The sequence below is a fragment of the Cyprinus carpio genome, chromosome B23 (genome assembly GCF_018340385.1).
Source record: "Cyprinus carpio isolate SPL01 chromosome B23, ASM1834038v1, whole genome shotgun sequence".
NCBI classification, from domain to species: Eukaryota; Metazoa; Chordata; class Actinopteri; order Cypriniformes; family Cyprinidae; genus Cyprinus; species Cyprinus carpio.
The window spans coordinates 11,307,213-11,326,379 of record NC_056619.1 but is presented as its reverse complement, the minus strand read 5'-3'; the positions used below and the strand labels follow the sequence as shown (position 1 = coordinate 11,326,379).

The following is a 19,167-nucleotide window of genomic DNA, read 5'->3' as shown; positions in this document are numbered from 1 at the left end:
TGCAAATAAATGATAAATAAACTGCAGAAACATATATACTGAAAAAATATTTTATTTACAAGAGTTATCTTAAGAATTCATCTTGTATAATTCATTGGAAGACAATTGGCTTCTGACATGGATGTGATTTCTACGAAACCGATCATGAGGACACCTACCCAGGTAGTTTTGTCATATGGCTCCTGTTTTAATTTTAAGATCATGTACCTGGTACAGTTATTTGTGCAGCCTGCCTTCACACAGGCTAAAGACACTCAACAATGGCCGTAGCTTTCACCGTCAAGACACCTGTCCATACTGGCAGGTCAATCTTTTGTAAACATAAACTCTGGCCTGAAAACATCAGACCAAATAATCTCCTGTTTCTATTACTACAGAAACTGAATCGGCCAGATCAACTCTAGCACAAAATACACTAAGTTCAGTCTAAAAGACGGATATTATGACAGTAAATAACAGTGCTTGGCATCTTGATCCAATCATGATCAAGATTCGCTATGACGTGCTACAGATAATCTGGTCCTGTCAGATTAAGGAGATGCATGTTTCTCTCCTCCACTCTCAATGAATCTTTTATCCTCTTTAAAATCCGTAAACAAGCATTTATTATTGCACATAACTTTATCAATATAAGCAATCAAAAAAGAGTCTATCGTATGTGCACTTTAGTCCATGCAAATCTTTTTGTCATTCTCCTTTCTGTCCCACTAAATGTTCTGTTTCAGTCCACCTCTTCTACACCTCAATGGTTTTGAAGTAGATTCTGGAGTAGATATTATCCAGCTGACTGTGAAGGGCATGAAACGAGGGCCGTTTGGAAGCCTCTGCGTGCCAGCATTCCAACATAATGCGGTAGATGTTTGGGGGGCAGTGATTTGGACACGGTAACCTGTACCCCGATGACAGGATCTCCAACACCTCCTTATTATTCTTCCCTGTGGGACAGAGTTTGGCACATGCTTATGAGATATACACTTTACTGCTCAAAGGTTTGGGGTCTTTTTTTAATAAATGGATGATTTCATTCAGCAAGGATGCTTTAAATTGATCAAAAGTGAAAGTAAAGATATTTTTTTCTTAATACTGTAAAATATTCTATTTCAAATGCTGTTCTTTCTGCAAAAATATGAAGCAGTGCAACTGTTTTCAACACTCATAAATAATAAAAAATGTTTCTTGCACTGCAAATCAGCATATAAGAATGATTTCTAAAGGAACACGTTGCACTGAAGACTGGAGTAATGATGCTGAAAATATTTAAAAATGCAAGTGTTTCAAAGTATTACTATTTTTACTGTATTTTTGATTAACCTCAGCCTTAAGGAGCATAACAGAGTTCTTTCAAAAAATAAAATATTACCAACCCCAAATGTTAGTGTATATGAGAAAATGACTCATACCATCATATGGCATCTTTCCACGTGACATCATCTCATACAGCAGCACTCCAAAGGACCAGACGTCAGATTTGACTGAGAAACGCTGGTAGAGAGCAGCTTCTGGAGCCGTCCACCGCACAGGAATCTTGGTGTTTCTACTAGCGGTATACACACTATCCTACAGTACACACAAACACAAAAATTACACACTAAGATTCAGTTTATTTGCAGATTTCCAGAGGCATCTTTCACATCTAGCCATTGTTACCTTAATGATGCGAGCCAAACCGAAATCAGCCACTTTACACACCAGGTCTTCTCCAACCAGGATGTTTCGAGCTGCAAGGTCTCTGTGGACAATGTGTCGATCTTCCAGATACGCCATTCCTTCTGCTATCTGACCAGCCATGTAGATCAGGTGAGCAGAGGTCAACACCTGACCCTCCGGTGCTACAGGAAGAGATGAGGAAAAAAGAGATGGAAAGAGTTGCTCATTGGGAACATCAGTGAAACAAAAGTGTCCAAATGCCAAATGTCTGAGACCAAACTAAAAATGTGGGCTTCAAAGCATAATTTAAATCCCAAAATAAACTCATCTGAATTGAAATCCGGTAAAGTTTTATGATTTAGAGTATAAGAGAAAAATGAGTTCAAATTATTTCAGATTCCGCATTATTTTTAGGTCATTAAACAAAAGAAGTATTACTAATACATTAATGGCACTGATCATGTGATTCTTTGTACAGACTGTCAGATGTTCTTCCACTGGAGCTCAAAATCTTTGGATTATCTCAAATCATACTGGAGAACAAAATGATCTGGACTGTGGATTTCATGCAGCTTTGGTCGTCAAAGCAGAAGGGGAAGGTTACTTTTCAGTCAAACCATTATGCACAAAATATAATTTCAGTTCAAGAAGTGACATATTAATTCACTGAGATGAAAATGAAAGTTTTATGTGTTCAAGTGGGAAACAACAAGCCATATTTATGTTAAGAAATTGCTTCACAGACTGAAAGAAATGAATCAAATGATGACATTTGAACGGTAACCATAAAAAACTGGAGTCGCGTAAAGCCATAAATGTTTGTCAGTGTGGACATGATTGTCTGATAAGAAAACAAAATGTAATATCTGATATACCTAGACCAGATCTTGTGCAATATGGCATAATACTACGCTATTCAAACATGCAGGTGTAGTATACAAGCAAGAAGCGAAAAAGGAAATAGAGTGTGAGACACTTACAAGCAAGATACAGTTTTAGACTTCCTTTAGTCATGAGCTCAGTGACAATGTAGACCGGCTCCCCTCGTGTGCAGAGAGCCAACAGCTCAATCAGTTTAGGATGGTGCAGGTTTTTCAGTGCGTGGACCTCCTTCACAAACTCATCCAATTTTGTGTCCTCTACAGGACAGAGTAAGAGAACAATAGATTGTTAAAAACACATCAAGGATCACCTTCATCCATTGATATTTTTATTAAAAAAAAATTCACAGTGAAATTTCACAAAAATTTGACAGTGGTCCTTTTCTCAAAATATGATGCCGATCCAAATGACTTTGAAACAAATCCCAAAAATTTATATGAAAATAATTTGTGGGTAAGTACAAAATGATACATTTCAAAGAGCAAACAACATTAAAATCTTTTTGAGTGCTGTTTCATTCCTTAAGTGCTGAATTACATAATCAGTTAGATTTTTTGTACGGGAAAAAATAAGGCTTATTGGTGTTTCACATCCTTATATATATATTACTTACATATCCTTAGTATATACAAATATTAATTCATTTAAAAATGAAAATAAATTTCCTTTATAAGAATATCAGAAATAAGTGAATGTGAATTCAGTTCTGTCCTTCACATATAATGCAGTTTTGTGCATGTTCTGTGCATTAATTTCTAATGATGCAGTTTTGTGCATGTTATTTGCTTTTATTTTTACCATAATGTTAAAATGCCTTTAATAAACTGGCCTTAGGTAATTAAAACTAACTAACCAAGACTTCCTGATTATCAAGGCTTTTTACGTTTCACCACATTTTTTTTTTTTTTTTTTTTTTTAGTTCAAAAGTTACCTATATTTCCACTAAGCTGTTTATTTTTATGCTTCTGTAGTAGTCTCTATATTTTATAATTCTGTTATTTTCTTTCTCTAATCGAAATGCTTAAACATTTATAATTTTCCATCTTCTAAAAATATTAATTCTTTAGGATTTCTGTATGTCCTCAATTTAACTTTCAGTCTTTTGTAATATCGCTCTATAAAAAAGCCAGTTCCTTTTAGCAGTTATAACCTCCAGGAAGTGACATCATTTTTGGTGATAAATACAACAGCACAAACATCATTATTAGAGACTTGACTGAATGAATCCGGTGATGTTTTCTGTTATTAGTTGTGTTGTTGTCTCATCTTGTGTGGCACCTCACCTTGTTTGAGCATCTTGATGGCCACTTTCTGTTTCTTTGTGATCCAGACAGCTTCCCAGACTTCCCCAAAATGGCCTTCCCCCAGCTTCTTGAGTAGCTGAAACTCCTCCCTCGGCCGCTCCCATGGCTCCATATCAAACAACTCCCTCTGCACGTGGACACACACGAAACAAAGGTTACAAGAGAGCTCTTCCAAGAATCTCTCCTATATATGACGTTGCTCTAAGCACAGCGTGCAGTATTGATCATAAAACCAGAGAGGCTGGATTTGTTAACAGCATAAACATGACGCAGGAGAGAAAAAAACAGAGAAGGAATGGAGGCAATTTGCATTTTTAGGAAAGTTTACTGGGAAAACAAATCATCAGAAGACAGATTTGGTTGTGGTGTGTTTAGAAGGGAGAAAAAAAAGCTTTAGATTATAATGAAAAATGAAGTCATCGAAATGTGCATCCTCTAATATTAAATAGTAACTTAATTAATTATGATAGCTAATAAATTAAATCATAAATCCACCAGCAACAATGCACCAGTGCAGGGGCTTGTGAGGGGGAGGCAGATCTTACCCCATCTTACCCTACCTATACTATTTTTTCCTGATTTGATTAGGGGTTGCCCACTGTTATTTGATAGAAATATATAATATAATACAATAAAACAAAAACAATAAAGCAAGTTGATCCAGGAATATGTCCTTCTTGGTAAATTCAGCATGAAATGATTCAAAGACCTTAACAGGTTTTTCACAGAAATAACAATAAAACATAAAATCAAGTGTTCATATCAAGTGCTCTTAGTCACAAAATAAAAATCTGAAAGATGGTAAAGTTGCCCAAGTGAAAACACGAAATGCATAAAGTAAAAGGTGCAACAAGGTTGCTGTGCTATCCTTTTAGGTAGCAAGCTTAAATAAGTTTCTCTCAGTGGAGCTGTGTGTCCACACACACTCTGTTATTCAGCCTCTGTGTCCTCCCTGAAAAGGAGGAGAAAAGAGCGGACGATAACCATGAGGCCAAACCAGACAGAGCGCAAGAAAAGAAACTCTTGTAATGCATTTCTGTGCAGAGCTGCTGATTAAGATGAAGGCGATTAGAAAGCCAGTGTAACCACTGCAGGCCAACTAGTGCCCTCGCCCAGGGCCACTTCTCCAAAAACTGTTTCTCTATAAAGCTAATTGAATCTCTAATGCAGAACTGATATCCATAAAAAGGATGCCTATTTCTGAGCCTTAGTTTCATGAAGACAAAAACCGCTGTCTAAAATTAAGATGTCGCTGTTGGGTGTGTATTAAATATTAAGAGTGTCATACTTGCTGTTCACATGGCTGGTCTAAGGGGCATCCCAGACTTCTGGAGTTTTGCTGGTAGTATCTGATGAGCTCATCCAGAGTGCCAAAAGAGATCTTGTCAGATACAAAGTAAGCACCAATCGGTGAGCGATGAATACGGAAATGGAAGACACTATTTTCACTTCTGGCTGTGAAGGAAAGAATAAAAGTTTCCAACATTAATATTTTTGAAAATGTATTTTTAGCACTTTTTAACCCTGATTTTTTTTTGTTGAGATCGACATATTTAGTCCCAGCCGCACCAGTGAATGTATATATAAAGATATTAAAATGTTTCTCTGACTGAATCAAACCAGATATAGCCAGATATTCAGATAATGGACTTTTCAGAAATATGACTGAGAATGAATTTAATTCCAATAATAATAATAATTACATATATTAATATTTTATATCCCTTAAATATAAGAAATAAAACATCTTTAGTGGAGGACTTGAGAAGAATGTTATCGTAATCAATTTGGACAAGATTAGCAAAAATTATTGAATGGCTTTGTGGTTTCTGAGACCTTAAAAAAAATGCCCGCTACTCTTCTGTGGAGACAGAAAAACGCTTAGTCAGTTGCACATGGAAGACCAATATGGTGTTACAAGCTGTGGGGTGGAAAGAGCGAGAGATCTGAATGGATGAAGGATAAGATGAGAGAGGATATCTAAGGCAGAAAATGATAAGATTGATGGAGTGGAGATGCAGATCAGACAAACGGGAGACGAGAAAGAAAGAAGATGAGAAAGGAGATGATGTATGAGAGAAAGACAAGGGAATTCGGGAGGGAAGTACTGGAGGTCTCCAGGCATTCAAATGAAAGAGCGTGTGAGAGAGAGGGAGAAGAAACAAGGGAACGAACCTGAGATAGTATATTCATCACTGTGGCTCTCACTGATCCTCACCAGAAAGGAGCCAGTTTTGTTCTGTGAACTCAGAAGCAGCTTCTCAGCCTTTTGTCTGTTTATATTCCCATAGTACCATCTGTAGAACAGATGCACATAACACAGCTGAATGAATGAATACTTCAGAACCTGTCAAGACCATGTCCAGGTCATATTTCACCGGCAAAATCCAAAGAAAATAAGTATTTACTTTTATACATAATAAGTAATAATTCCATTTTTCCATTACTGTAATGCATAATTCAGAACCTGTGTATACTATATTTTTTTGTTTTATTCAGTGTTTTGTTTTTTAATTATTTTTGGTGTTTTGTCTTTATTTATTGTTTATATACAACCAGGATGTATGTGCATGTATAATATAAATACAACCAGGAGGAATGTGCATAATATCAGAAAATGAATCTTTATGATATTATTCTGAAATATGAATTTTCCATGTTGATAGATAAAAGCAAACACAGCACATTTACTATTTACTGCACGTACAATTCTGTACTAAAGTTTGAACTATCAGCTTAAATATTAATAATATAATCATTAATAATGCATGTTTAGTACTGTAATTAGTCTGTTTTTACATTAGAGTAATTGGATTGCATTACTAAGTAGTGAGGAATGAACATCATGTATTTCATTGTAATTATTTGCTGACACATTATTATTGTTAGTCCTGTTGCCATTATGTCAGTATTAATATGAGTACTGTAGAGTAAAATGCTTGAAATTGCTGTATGAAAATCTATATCTGCCATTTCTTGTTTTACATTTTACCAGTAATATTTTATAATGACAAACAGACTGAGATTTTCCACATGAAATAAAGTACAATTAAATAAACTCCTCCAAAAAATATATTCTATAAATGGTTAATCAATATGTTATGAGTTGTGTAGAAACACTTATTAGCCATATACAGCAAGAATATTAAACTAATCTGTCTAATATACTGGGCTTTTAGAACCTGCTGTTCACTTAACTCTTATTTCCTTTAGTTGCTGATATTTATTACAGTGAGAGAAAGAACACCTCGTATTTTGCCCACATTAACCACGTTCAGCTTCTCACAGTAAACACTGTGGCGTCATGCAAAGTGTTGCCATGTTAAATATGGGTGCGGCATGTGCACATGCTTGTTTAACACAATCCCATGGTGCTTCAGTTTCAGTGAAACTCTGGCAGATGACAGGTGCACCAGAAGCCGAACACACACTACTCTGACATAACAACCCATTACCTGTCAACACTACTTAGGAGGTCTTTATGCGAGGACAATTGACTGACCCCATTACAGCAACCAAACAGAAGTAAACGATACAGTGCAAATAAAAGAAAACCGTGCACAACCCATTGTTCACACGGACAATGATAAACCCCGTTGTGAATTAAACGAGACAGTGCAGGTATATGAACATTCCTTGGTTGAGTTTATGTACAACCAAAACTAGGCACACTGCTTCTGTGATTTCAAAACAGTAAGGTCAGGTTTTGACCTATTCACCTTATTGTAACAGTGTGAATTATAAAATGGCTTTAAGGATACATTTATTTAAAAAATAATGTCTGCAAAATCATTCAATCTAAATTTAAAGGTAATCTTCAAAATACAGTGTGTCAGGGTTTGTCATGCACAACCTTGGGGGCCAATTAGGTGGTTCTGACTCCCCAAAACCACCATATTTACACCATATAATTGGGGGGATCTTAACCCTGAAATACTTTTATGGTTGCCTGTATAAACAAACGAAATCAAGTGTTAATGAAAATTTAAAATAAAATATTAGTCCAGTATGAAAGCAAAGTCAATGGAAAGTTTAACTATTATAGAAAAACAAAAGTGCAAATATGTAGTCTTATGTCAAGCTCTTTATTCATAGCATATATATATGTTATATTTACTTTATTAAGATGTCACAAGTAGCACAGGTATATTTGTAGCAACAGCCAAAAATACATTGTATGGGTAAAAATGATTATTTTTTATTTTATGCCAAAAATCATTAGGATATTAAGTAAAAACCATGTTCCATTAAGATATTTTGTAAATTTATTACCGTAAATATATCAAAACTTGATATTTGATTAGTAATATGCATGGCTAAGAACTTGATTTGGACAACTTTAAAGACGATTTTCTTTTTGCACCCTCAGATTCCAAATTTTGTCAAATAGTTGTATCTCAGCCAAATATACACCAATGAAAAGCTTATTTATTCAGCTTTCAGATGATGTATAAATCTCAATTTTTTTTTTTGTTTTTTTTTGTTTTAAACCTACCCTTATCACTTGTGGTCCAAGGTCACATATAATGAATATTCTAATTAAAAATAGACATAGGCTATCACTAGAAACGAAATAAATCTATTGACTGTCAGGACTTAGCTACCTGTAGTTAGCGAATTCATCCTGTACTAGGGCCACATAATTAGCAGGGACCAGTCCGGACTCCAGGGTCCCCGTCAGCTTCTTGGCAAGTACATAATCTCCCCTCTTTTCTATGACTGACAGTTTGTCCCCTTCTTTCACCGTCAGCTCTTCCTCACTGCGGGCTTCGAAGTCGAAGAGCGCCGCGTACAGCTGCGCCGGTTTCTTCTTCGGAGCCGGGACCCGGATATCACCCGAAACCGTGCGGATCTCGGCCGGTCGAGCCATGCTCGGATAGTAAAACTCGGGCCATATGCAGTCCCACAGCGTCTTCAGACAGGGCATACAGCTGCGACAACACTTCTCCATCCCAGCCCGCGCTTTCTACGGACTCCAGGGTAGCCAGAATATTTGGCAGCTGTCCACCAAGCGAAACGGTTGAAATTGAAAATAAAAGAGGCGTGTGGGTCCGTCACCGATGGTGACCGACCGTCCGTAGCGATTCTATACCGGGATCCCCTTTGTTGAGCAAACGCGCTGGCCGCGATCATAGCGGAGGATCAGGTGAAACCGGTTCTGTCTCGGGATGGATCACAAAGGTATGCGGAAAAGACATGTTCGATAGTTCAATGAGACATTAAGACGAGGAGAGGATGTTGTGGTTGAAGTACCTTGAAAAGCATCCTCTTTTCATCTAAATCTAGGCTCTACTCGTCCATGACGCCCCTCTTCTCTCATAATGACCGGTGCAGTGTGCCGCAGCATTCGGTGCCTCTCTCCGCTCCGGAGCAAAACGCTTCGCAGTATGTGCACCTGGCTGCGCGCGAGCCCTTTCTCCTGCAGAGCGATCATCTGTTCACTAGGCAAGCGCACACTCGGAGCTGGAAAGCATTATTTGTTTATTTTTAGATTCGCCTCTAATCATAAAATTCTCACATTTCCGCAAATATTTGCGTTTATAAAAAAAATTGTGCACGCTCATCAGCGTGCATATCGTGCGAATAAGCAGTTGAAAATGATATTATTCTGGTCTATTAGTTTTTAACACGCGCGCACACACGTGACCACACGTTTATTAGCCTATTATACACGACGGGGACTTCCAGTTTAGAACTGGCCTTAATTTTTTTTTTTTTTTAATTTAGTTTTTTTAGTTTAGTTGTGCTAACCATAGTTACTAAACAAGTGGTGCACATCAAATATTGGGGGCCCGCCCATGAGCGGTGACATCACACACTGGCGTTTGTATATTATTTTGGGCAGTTTAGCTTTTTAATGATTTTTGTTTATTTTGCGTATTATGAGCTATATTTTCTGAATGGCTTATATGTTTCTGTCATTTCAAAAGTATAGGCTAACGAGGTTAGGCTACTGGAGATGTAGCCTATATTAGCTATAAATTTTTTGTTATCTATATTTTGTTATTGGTGATTTAGTTTATGTAACCCATACTCGAAATTGGTGCTCTGCATTTAACTCATCCAAGTGCACACACACAGCAGTGAGAAGTGAACACACCATGAACACACACCTGGAGCAGTGGGCAGCTATATCCAGCGCCCGGGGAGCAACTGGGGGTTCAGTGCCTTGCTCAAGGGCACTTCAGCCATGGGTATTGAGGGTGGTAAGAGAGCACTGTTCATTCACTCCCTCCCACCTACAACTCCTGCCAGCACCGAGACTCGAACCTGCGACCTTCTGGTTACAAGTCCAAATCTCTAACCATTAGGCCACAGCTGCCCCTGTGGCCTAATGGTATTTCAAAAGTATAGGCTAACGAGGTTAGGCTACTGGAGATGTAGCCTATATTAGCAAAGCTGTTCTATAACTTTAGCATGACAGGAGAGCAGGTAGACTGTCTTTATGCACAGAAACCAATAGCCAACGTTTGAGCGCGTCATTAAAACCTCTTTGTAAAGTAAACACACTGTAAAATTACCACCTTGATGCGACTCCTCAATGGCTCTAATTGGCTTAAAACTGTGGGACATAGAGGCTATGTGACCCTGGCTGCTAGACATTTTTTGTGTGTGTGTGATTTACTGTCATCTACATAAAATCATCCTGCATAAGGTAAAGAACATTCTGTGAAAATGTAATCTTGATGTCTGAGTGAGGCCATGTCAAAGATTGAAATCATATACATCACATACTGCCTTACATTGTGAAGTAAATAATATATTTCACAATATGCAATATAAATTGCTCAACCCTCATATCAGGCCAGTGATAGTAAATAATACCTTTTATAATATGCAATATAATTTACTCAACTCCTGCAAACTAGGCCAGTGCTTAACCCTATCCCTGCATTTCTGAATCATACAAGCATTAAAAGCCTTCCAAGTGTGTCATAATAATAAAAATCAAGATGCCTAAATAAACTACACACAAGAGGAAATGGCTTAATATTTGAATATTGTCATGGACCATGGTGGATCAATGAGACTGAGATCTGATTTAAGTTCTTTTATGAAGCCATTTTTATCATAAGGACCAATGTAAGCAGTTTCAGGTTTTACTTACATTGATGCTGATTCATAATAATTTTTCTTTATGCAGAAGAAAAGAAATACAGCTGGTGGGTTTGATATATAGCACACTGTTTTATTAGTATATTTAGCTTTGTGACGTACAGCTTGGGAGGAAAAAAAAGTCACAATGTCATGTCAGTGACATCCCACTGGAGAAAGCTTCATCTCAAATCATTGGTTTTCATTAATGAAAGTGATATGTTAGGAGCCGCCCATGCTGTTTGCATTAAACACAAAAATTGATTTTTTTTTTTCATTTTCATTCAGTCTTTCAGTTTCTTCACATATGTATGCATCAACACTTTTCTAAAGAATTAAAATATTTAGCCACATGTACTGAAAAAGTATTCATATATAACACAATAAATAAAAAAAATAAAAAAAGATTAATTTTATATATATTATGGTATTTAAGTGGGAAATGGGTTGCCGATAGGACTTCTTGTTCAAATATAAACCAGCAATAATTTACCTGAGGTTTTCACTCTGCTGTTCTTATTCTAATACTTGATGTCTGCACACAACGAAGGGTGTGATAATGGCTTTTAATCATTAAGGAACAGACGGCCGTGTTGTCCCTAATGGTCAGAGGAAAAGATTCATTTACAACAAACCTTCTTCATTTTGTGTATGTTGACAGCAGTTAAAGAAAGTGATTGGGGTCAGTGATGGGGGTCTCCCAAACAAAAACACTGTCTTGTCTTACTGTAAATGCATGGAAAATTGCTGCAAGTCCCATTTCCCTTCACTATAAAGGAATCAGATCAAATTAAGCAGTGCCCGAACAGAAGAAGGGAAAGCATTTGAATTAAAAACAACAACAAAATGAGAACAACAACAAAAAAGAAAGCGAATCTGAAAAATCTGTACATGTAAACATCACACTTCCACTGAGTCCAAAATGAGAAGGAAAGAGACAGTTTCACATTGGTATTAGGTACATATCAAAACCAGAGCCGACAGCAGCAGCTCCTTATACAGGAGAAATCAGGAGGAAACCGAGACGGGATGGTAAAGATCCAAAGCACCAACAAATTAGAAAAGAGAACAGACTAAAACAGGGGAACCACATGAACTTGAATGCAGCTGTACACCACTGTGGTAGAAAAATAAAAGTCAAGTTGTTTTTTTCTTCTTCCATTTCTTTCTTTTTTTTCAGAGCTTTACATCTGATCAAACCAGAGCATTTTTCTTAAGTTGTGTAGTTTAGCAGCAACCATAACCAGAGTCACACCTGAATGCAAAGCCTGAACCCGTATGTGTTTGTGTGTGGTGTCTTAATGACAGGTGGCCTGTTTAGTTTATATCACAGTAGATCTCGGTGCTGATTGAACAAAAAAAGACACCTTGAAGGGGCTCTGAGGTACCATATGACAGCAGATATGGAGAGCTGAAGGGGTTTCTAATACAATAAAGGGACATACGTGTGTATATATATATATATGACAATCAGTTCGGTTAAGCCCCTTTAAAGGCACGGCGCATAACTAATCAGAAAACAGTTTCCCAAACATCTCAGTCATACAGTACAGAGATAACAGTTCTTTGGGGTTTGTGGCGCAAGGGAAATCAGGCATCAGGCTCTCGACGTAACTAACACTTTAAAGCCTGTGCGGCGTGGGATTGATTTCGCCCTCGGTGTGTGTATCTGCAATCCGATGTGACCGTGGTTTGGCTGGCTGCTTGGCATGTTGACATCCTTGTTTGGAATGTTATAGGCATACAGGACAAACTTCACATGTGATGTCGGTACAAAACGGTTCTGAAAAGACCACTTGCCATACAAAAAGAATTACAAAATAATAGTAATTGAGATAATTATAATAAAAATAGGAATCGGATAAAAAGGTTTTCGACAGTGGGCCACAAGGCGTCCTCAGCGGCTAGCGTGAGAACTCGGATCCAAGAGAGAGAGATGCTCTGATTATGGCTAAAATAGCCCTCACTCTCCCGGGACACACTGCGCTGTACGAGCGCACACGAAAAACACAGAGCATGGAAACAAAACTGTGAACTAGTTACACCTTTGTCAAGATTGTCGTTTGCCTTGTTTTACAGTTTGTTTTTCAGTAGCTGTCCTTGAGTGAACTGGAGAGAAGAAACACCGTACGAACAGATGAACGCTTCGCTTTTTTCGGCTTCTTTTCACACAGATGCGGTTTGCAATTCCGTCTCCGTTGTACGGTTTTAGAAATCCAGAGAAGAGCTCGGTAGCATGTGTGGTTGGCGTATAATCAGCAGCGGGACCCATATCAGACCTCAACGAGAGAAAGACCGATGACCGAGACAGCAGCTACAATTCTCTATTACCTGACCTCTCAACATCTGTGTCTACTGCGGACAACGTGGAAAAGAAAAGCAGGTGAGACAGAGAGAGATGAACAGAAATGGCAACAGCATAGAACATAAGGAGAGAGGACTTGTTTTTCAAATTTGTCAATTGAATTAAAAAATATTTCAAATAAATGTATTACATACTGTATATATGTATAAAGCATGCATTAAGGTTTCTTATTTTATTTATTTTGTTTTTAAACTTGGAAATGTAACATTTTTAAATATTATTAAATATTTAAATATCTCCCCTTATTTCCTAATTACTGTAAGTTCTCTCCTGAAATAAAAGAAATAGCAAAGCCAGTCAGAGATGAGAGAGGTCAAGGACCCTTTTGTGATCAGAGCAATGTTAAACAGAGCAGAGGCCTCACGCTGTCAATTTTGCATATGTCTTCACATCTATAGCAATTCTAATCAATAACTCAATATCGAAGTGGGAGGCTGGACTGTGAAGGCCTACCATAAATATAACACATCAAGAAAACATTACTTCTACATGTGCACTGTTGTGTTTTGAGCAGGGGTGTCAAAATTGCACAAGTGCACACATCATCATGGCTTTCAATCATAAGTAGGTCCCGGTCATGTGATTATGAATGTCATGTCATGGTAGCCTCTCTGTATTAGTCTGTCTCCTTTAGGGCCAGAAATGCGTTTGATTATCTTCTGCATTGCGATATTCTTTCTCCATCCCCCACTAGCAGTGCAACACGGAGCCGGCGCCGAGCTCCTCAATCACAGATTAGCGCTGCCTCTGTGTGCAAATGGAGCAAATTACAGTGACATGACTGTCAGTCAGTCCCTAAACAAATCTACCTCACTAACTACACATTTTTAAACCTCTCCTGTTAAATATTCAGTTCACTAAAGACCCTTTAGCGGGTCTGTTCGTGTCGTACGTGTGTTCGTGTATGAGTGCGTGCCAAGCTCTTGTGCCAAAGACGGTTTGATCCCAGTTGATCTTGAGATTTAAGCACACACCGCGCTTTTACAACAAATCAAACAAAAGCAAACACAAGCAGCCCTCAGTATTAAATCAAACACTCTCGACCAGAATGCAAAACGGCAGTTTTTTTTTTTTATCTTTCTTTTGGATTTGGCTTCCATTTCGGACTTTTTTTTGCCTTGGTATTTTTTTTTTTTCGCCTTGAGGTGCTCTGGTTGTGTTTGGGAGGCTTGAGGTTTCAGGTCTGTGGCGTTACGTTGGAGTCCATAGCAGCAGAGTGGATTAATGGCCATTAAGAGAAGTCAACAGATAAAAGACTAACAAGCTTCCATTCTCCATCTCCCTCCAGAGCAGAATAATAAGGTGGAGGAGGAGAGAGGACGTACAGGAGAAATGGAAGGACACATAGAGAAGAGGAGAACAGAGGGTGACCCGTACAGAGGAAACAAAGAGTTGGCATCTGTTAAATGCATCAGGAAAGGTCCATTCCCAAAACAAGTCCAGTGTATTTTTGCCATCAATACCTTAAAATGGATTGGAATATATACAGTACAACACATTTGGAGGAGGTGGAAAAGAAAATCTGCAGTTCAATTACAGAAACAAATTCACTCCCACTCTCTGCTTTCGATGCCCAAATCAGTGGACTGTGAAGTAGAGGACGGACAAGTGATCATTTTCTTCTCCCACACACAGAGAGGGGAACGCTGGGAGAGAGAGAGCGGGACAGACAGGCTGAGGTATTTCCAGGTGAGCTTCCACCTGTGTATCTACAGTATATGCATAAATTAATGATTCAGAGGTCAGAACGAATGGAAAAGTGCTTCAGGACACTGCGAGTGCTTATTTACAGCAACTACAAAGGTCTATTAGTTTTTTTTATCTTCTTTCTTTCCATTACGCCTCTAAATCAAAAGTGTCTTCATTCGTCTGGAGGACTGGCGTGCCGTAATTCCTCCTTTGAAGTAGCTAAAAGCAAAGAAAATCAGAAATCGATGGCTCTCAGTGGGGAACGAATGGCGGTTAAACAGAGGGAGGCCGTGGAGAAGGCATGAAATGTGGGAGCAGTATGTAGAGGACGCATCGAACCGTGCGCTTCTGCACCGCAGTGTCCTTCAGAGATTCATCTCCATCTCTTGGGCATTCTCGTCGAAATGATATAAAAGCAAAAGCTTGATGAAGCTGTGTGTTTTCTCTCTTTTCTAACATCTTTAAGAGCCAGATGGTTTTTCTCAGTGACTGGAAAACCTCTGATGAGGATCATGTGAGGGACGAGGGTATGTGTTTAGACAGAGTGTTGAGAATCGGTTCAGTTCTGTTGTAGTATGAGGTTCTCCAGCTCATCTGCCGATCGTAGCAGGAAGGCCGCAGACTCACGGTATCCTGCGATCAGCTGACGCACTGCCGCCACTTCTGTATGGCTGAGCTGAGCGGAAGCCCCGCCTCCTCCTCCGTTCCTGCCGAGACTACTGGAGCTTGACGGGGACGAATTTGAGGCCAGAGACTTCATACTGAGATCAGTAGGCCCTGAATGGAGAGGACAAAAATATAATTACAGACATAAAAACAGCTAAGAACACAGACACGGTAGCTCTTGAGAGAGTATAATATTTAATAAAATAAAAATTCTTAAAAACCCAAGATTGCCAAAATGTGTCTGTGAAGTTTCAGCTCAAAATACCCCACAGATCATTTATTTTATCATTTTGAAATGCCTATTTGGAGTGGAAGCAGAAACACATTGTATTAGAGCATGTCTCTTTAAATGCAAATGAGCTGCTGCTCCCCACCCCCTTTTCTAGAATAGAGCTGCACCATTACAGCTAATATCTGCTATAAAACATATGTTTTGGTTGTGATTATCATGTTTATTGCACTGAAATCATGCATTTTAAACAATATTAGTTTAAACGTCTTATATATTGTTATTTTTATGTTTATTGGAATGTTGTGATAAAAGTTCATTATTTTCCATAATGTAATGATAAAAATTAAACTTTCATATATTTTAGATTCATTGCACACCACCTGAAATATTTCAGGTCTTTTATTGTTTTAATACTGATGATTTTGGCATACAGCTCATGAAAACCCAAAATTCCTATCTCAAAAAATTAGCATATTTCATCCGACCAATAAAAGAAAAGTGTTTTTTAATACAAAAAAAGTCAACCTTCAAATAATTATGTTCAGTTATGCACTCAATACTTGGTCGGGAATCCTTTTGCAGAAATGACTGCTTCAATGCGGCGTGGCATGGAGGCAATCAGCCTGTGGCACTGCTGAGGTGTTATGGAGGCCCAGGATGCTTCGATAGCGGCCTTAAGCTCATCCAGAGTGTTGGGTCTTGCGTCTCTCAACTTTCTCTTCACAATATCCCACAGATTCTCTATGGGGTTCAGGTCAGGAGAGTTGGCAGGCCAATTGAGCACAGTAATACCATGGTCAGTAAAACCATTTACCAGTGGTTTTGGCACTGTGAGCAGGTGCCAGGTGTTGTTTTGATGCGAAATCTTCATCTCCATAAAGCTTTTCAGCAGATGGAAGCATGAAGTGCTCCAAAATCTCCTGATAGCTAGCTGCATTGACCCTGCCCTTGATAAAAACACAGTGGACCAACACCAGCAGCTGACATGGCACCCCAGACCATCACTGACTGTGGGTACTTGACACTGGACTTCAGGCATTTTGGCATTTCCTTCTCCCCAGTCTTCCTCCAGACTCTGGCACCTTGATTTCCGAATGATATGCAAAATTTGCTTTCATCCAAAAAAAGTACTTTGGACAACTGAGCAACAGTCCAGTGCTGCTTCTCTGTAGCCCAGGTCCGAAGCTTCTGCCGCTGTTTCTGGTTCAAAAGCACACGCCTGTGCACGGTGGCTCTGGATGTTTCTACTCCAGACTCAGTCCACTGCTTCCGCAGGTCCCCCAAGGTCTGGAATCGGTCCTTCTCCACAATCTTCCTCAGGGTCCGGTCACCTCTTCTCGTTGTGCAGCGTTTTTTTTGCCACACTTTTTCCTTCCCACAGACTTCCCACTGAGGTGCCTTGATACAGCACTCTGGGAACAGCCTATTCGTTCAGAAATTTCTTTCTGTGTCTAACCCTCTCGCTTGAGGGTGTCAATGATGGCCTTCTGGACAGCAGTCAGGTCGGCAGTCTTACCCATGATTGCGGTTTTGAGTAATGAACCAGGCTGGGAGTTTTTAAAAGCCTCAGGAATCTTTTGCAGGTGTGTTTAGAGTTAATTAGTTGATTCAGATGATTGGGTTAATAGCTCGTTTAGAGAACCTTTTCATGATATGCTAATTTAGGGTTTTCATGAGCTGTATGCCAAAATCATCAGTATTAAAACAATAAAAGACCTGAAATATTTCAGTTGGTGTGCAATGAATCTAAAATATATGAAAGTTTAATTTTATCATTACATTATGGAAAATAATGAACTTTTATCACAATATGCTAATTTTTTGAGAAGGACCTGACTGAAATCATGCATTTTAAACAATATTAGTTTAAACGTCTTATATATAAGAAGTATATACTGTATACAGTTTTATTATTTGAGTAATATGATAAGTTCTCTTTCACACACAAGTTTTTGTTAAAAACACGAGTCACAAAAACAGTCGGATATGTCTGTGAAGGTAAACAGCTTGGAAAGAAATCATATGTTTATATTAGATCTGTGTGGCAGCAGAAATATACAGTAAATAAATCAATAAATCCTCTGCTCTGTTGTCTCCTCTGAGGCTGGGACTCTATGTTCTGTGCTCGTCTGTGCAGCCAAAGACAGAACAGTTAGCATGTTTTGCTCAAACTTTTGCCATGGCATTAGAACTGGTACACCGTTGCAGCTTGCAAAATCAAAATGATGGCGCAGTGGGAGAAACTGTGAAACTGTGAATTTCAATATGGTTAAATTAATTAACCAAAATGCAGTATGTAAGTTCTTTGATAAAAACAGTAGTTATGGAGGAGAAGAAAGCAATATGATTTCAGTTTACATCCTGATTGTATGTTGTTGTTTTTTTAGCATTAGTATGTTTTATTATTATTTTTTTTAATTACATGAAAGTTTTAGAATGTTTCAATGTATTAAAAAGCCCCCTACAGCCCCCTTGGCCCTCTAGTTGGTTGGTCGAGAACCACTTTTTAATGCATCCTAGCCCTTATGTTTTAATTTACTTTGTAAATCACATTTTAAGGCAACTATGCTTGTATCCTGTATCTTTTCACAGATAAGGCTATTGTGTGAGTAGGCATCAAGTTCAAACTTCAGTTAGGATGCTGCCAGCTTCCTCTCTCACCGTTGGTCTGGGTGGTAGCTGTTGTCAGGGACGCAGGGTGTTGCATGCTGGCACACAGTCCACCAAAACCACGATAACTGTAGTTGAGGCCTCCATTAATGTATAGCTGGTCCTGGGAGTAGGCCGAGGCAGCAAGGGAGTACGCAGAGTGGGTCAGCGAGACCGGCTCACGAGAGACTGCCTTATCCAGAGATAATGTCTCATCCTGAGAGAGAGATTAATATTTCAGGCTAGCCTGGTTTTAAAATAAACAGAGACACCAGGACAGTTCCACAAGCATCACATACACTTATAAAACGCTACTTACGTGTGCCTGGTATACATCCATGCGCATTCTTTTGGCAGCTTTGCGTGATTCACTCTCACAGGCGGCTGCTAGAATGTTCTCAGCCAGGGCTGAGGTCAGGTGGGGTGGCGTGGGTCGAGTCTGCTAATACACACACAGTACATTTAATACATAACCTATTATGGACTATTATTATGAGTCATGGTGAAAGAACACTTCTTTTCTCAGAATCTCATTTTATATGTAACATGTTATACACTACCACTCAATTTTTTTTTTGTTTTTGAAAGAAGTCTTTATGCTCACTAAGGCTCCATTTATTGAATCAAAAACAGTACTA

General features: G+C 38.6%; 2 protein-coding genes across 3 annotated transcripts in view; both read right to left on the bottom strand.

The window, feature by feature from the left end:
* Window positions 1–36: 36 nt before the first annotated feature.
* On the bottom strand, window positions 37–9,530 carry LOC109058558 (tyrosine-protein kinase SRK3-like). The gene is made up of 8 exons (XM_042751243.1): window positions 8,438–9,530; window positions 6,009–6,130; window positions 5,122–5,288; window positions 3,813–3,960; window positions 2,628–2,786; window positions 1,648–1,829; window positions 1,401–1,557; window positions 37–935 (listed from the first exon to the last, which is right to left on the bottom strand). The coding sequence occupies exons 1-8, from the start codon at window positions 8,782–8,784 to the stop codon at window positions 736–738; spliced, it is 1,482 nt and encodes a 493-aa protein (XP_042607177.1). The 5' UTR covers window positions 8,785–9,530; the 3' UTR covers window positions 37–735.
* Window positions 9,531–11,001: 1,471 nt separating this feature from the next.
* Window positions 11,002–19,167, bottom strand: part of LOC109048654 (nucleolar protein 4-like) — a 104,154-nt gene continuing 95,988 nt past the window's right edge. The window contains exons 9-11 of one of the 2 annotated variants that reach the window (XM_042751163.1): window positions 18,849–18,971; window positions 18,542–18,746; window positions 11,002–15,759 (exon numbers count right to left, since the gene is read on the bottom strand). In XM_042751163.1, the coding sequence (XP_042607097.1) occupies window positions 15,542–15,759; window positions 18,542–18,746; window positions 18,849–18,971 (546 nt within the window). In that variant the 3' untranslated portion in view covers window positions 11,002–15,541. The remainder of the gene's footprint in view (window positions 15,760–18,541; window positions 18,747–18,848; window positions 18,972–19,167) is intronic. The other variant, XM_042751164.1, reaches the window with a different exon arrangement.

Coding starts and splice junctions, on each gene's coding strand:
- LOC109058558 (XM_042751243.1), bottom strand. CDS start 8,784: ATGGAGAAGTGTTGTCGCAGCTGTATGCCCTGTCTGAAGACGCTGTGG. Junction 3,961..5,121: donor ACCAGCCATGTGAACAGCAA/GTATGACACTCT, acceptor GTCCACGTGCAG/AGGGAGTTGTTTGATATGGA. Junction 1,558..1,647: donor GTTTGGCTCGCATCATTAAG/GTAACAATGGCT, acceptor TGTGTACTGTAG/GATAGTGTGTATACCGCTAG.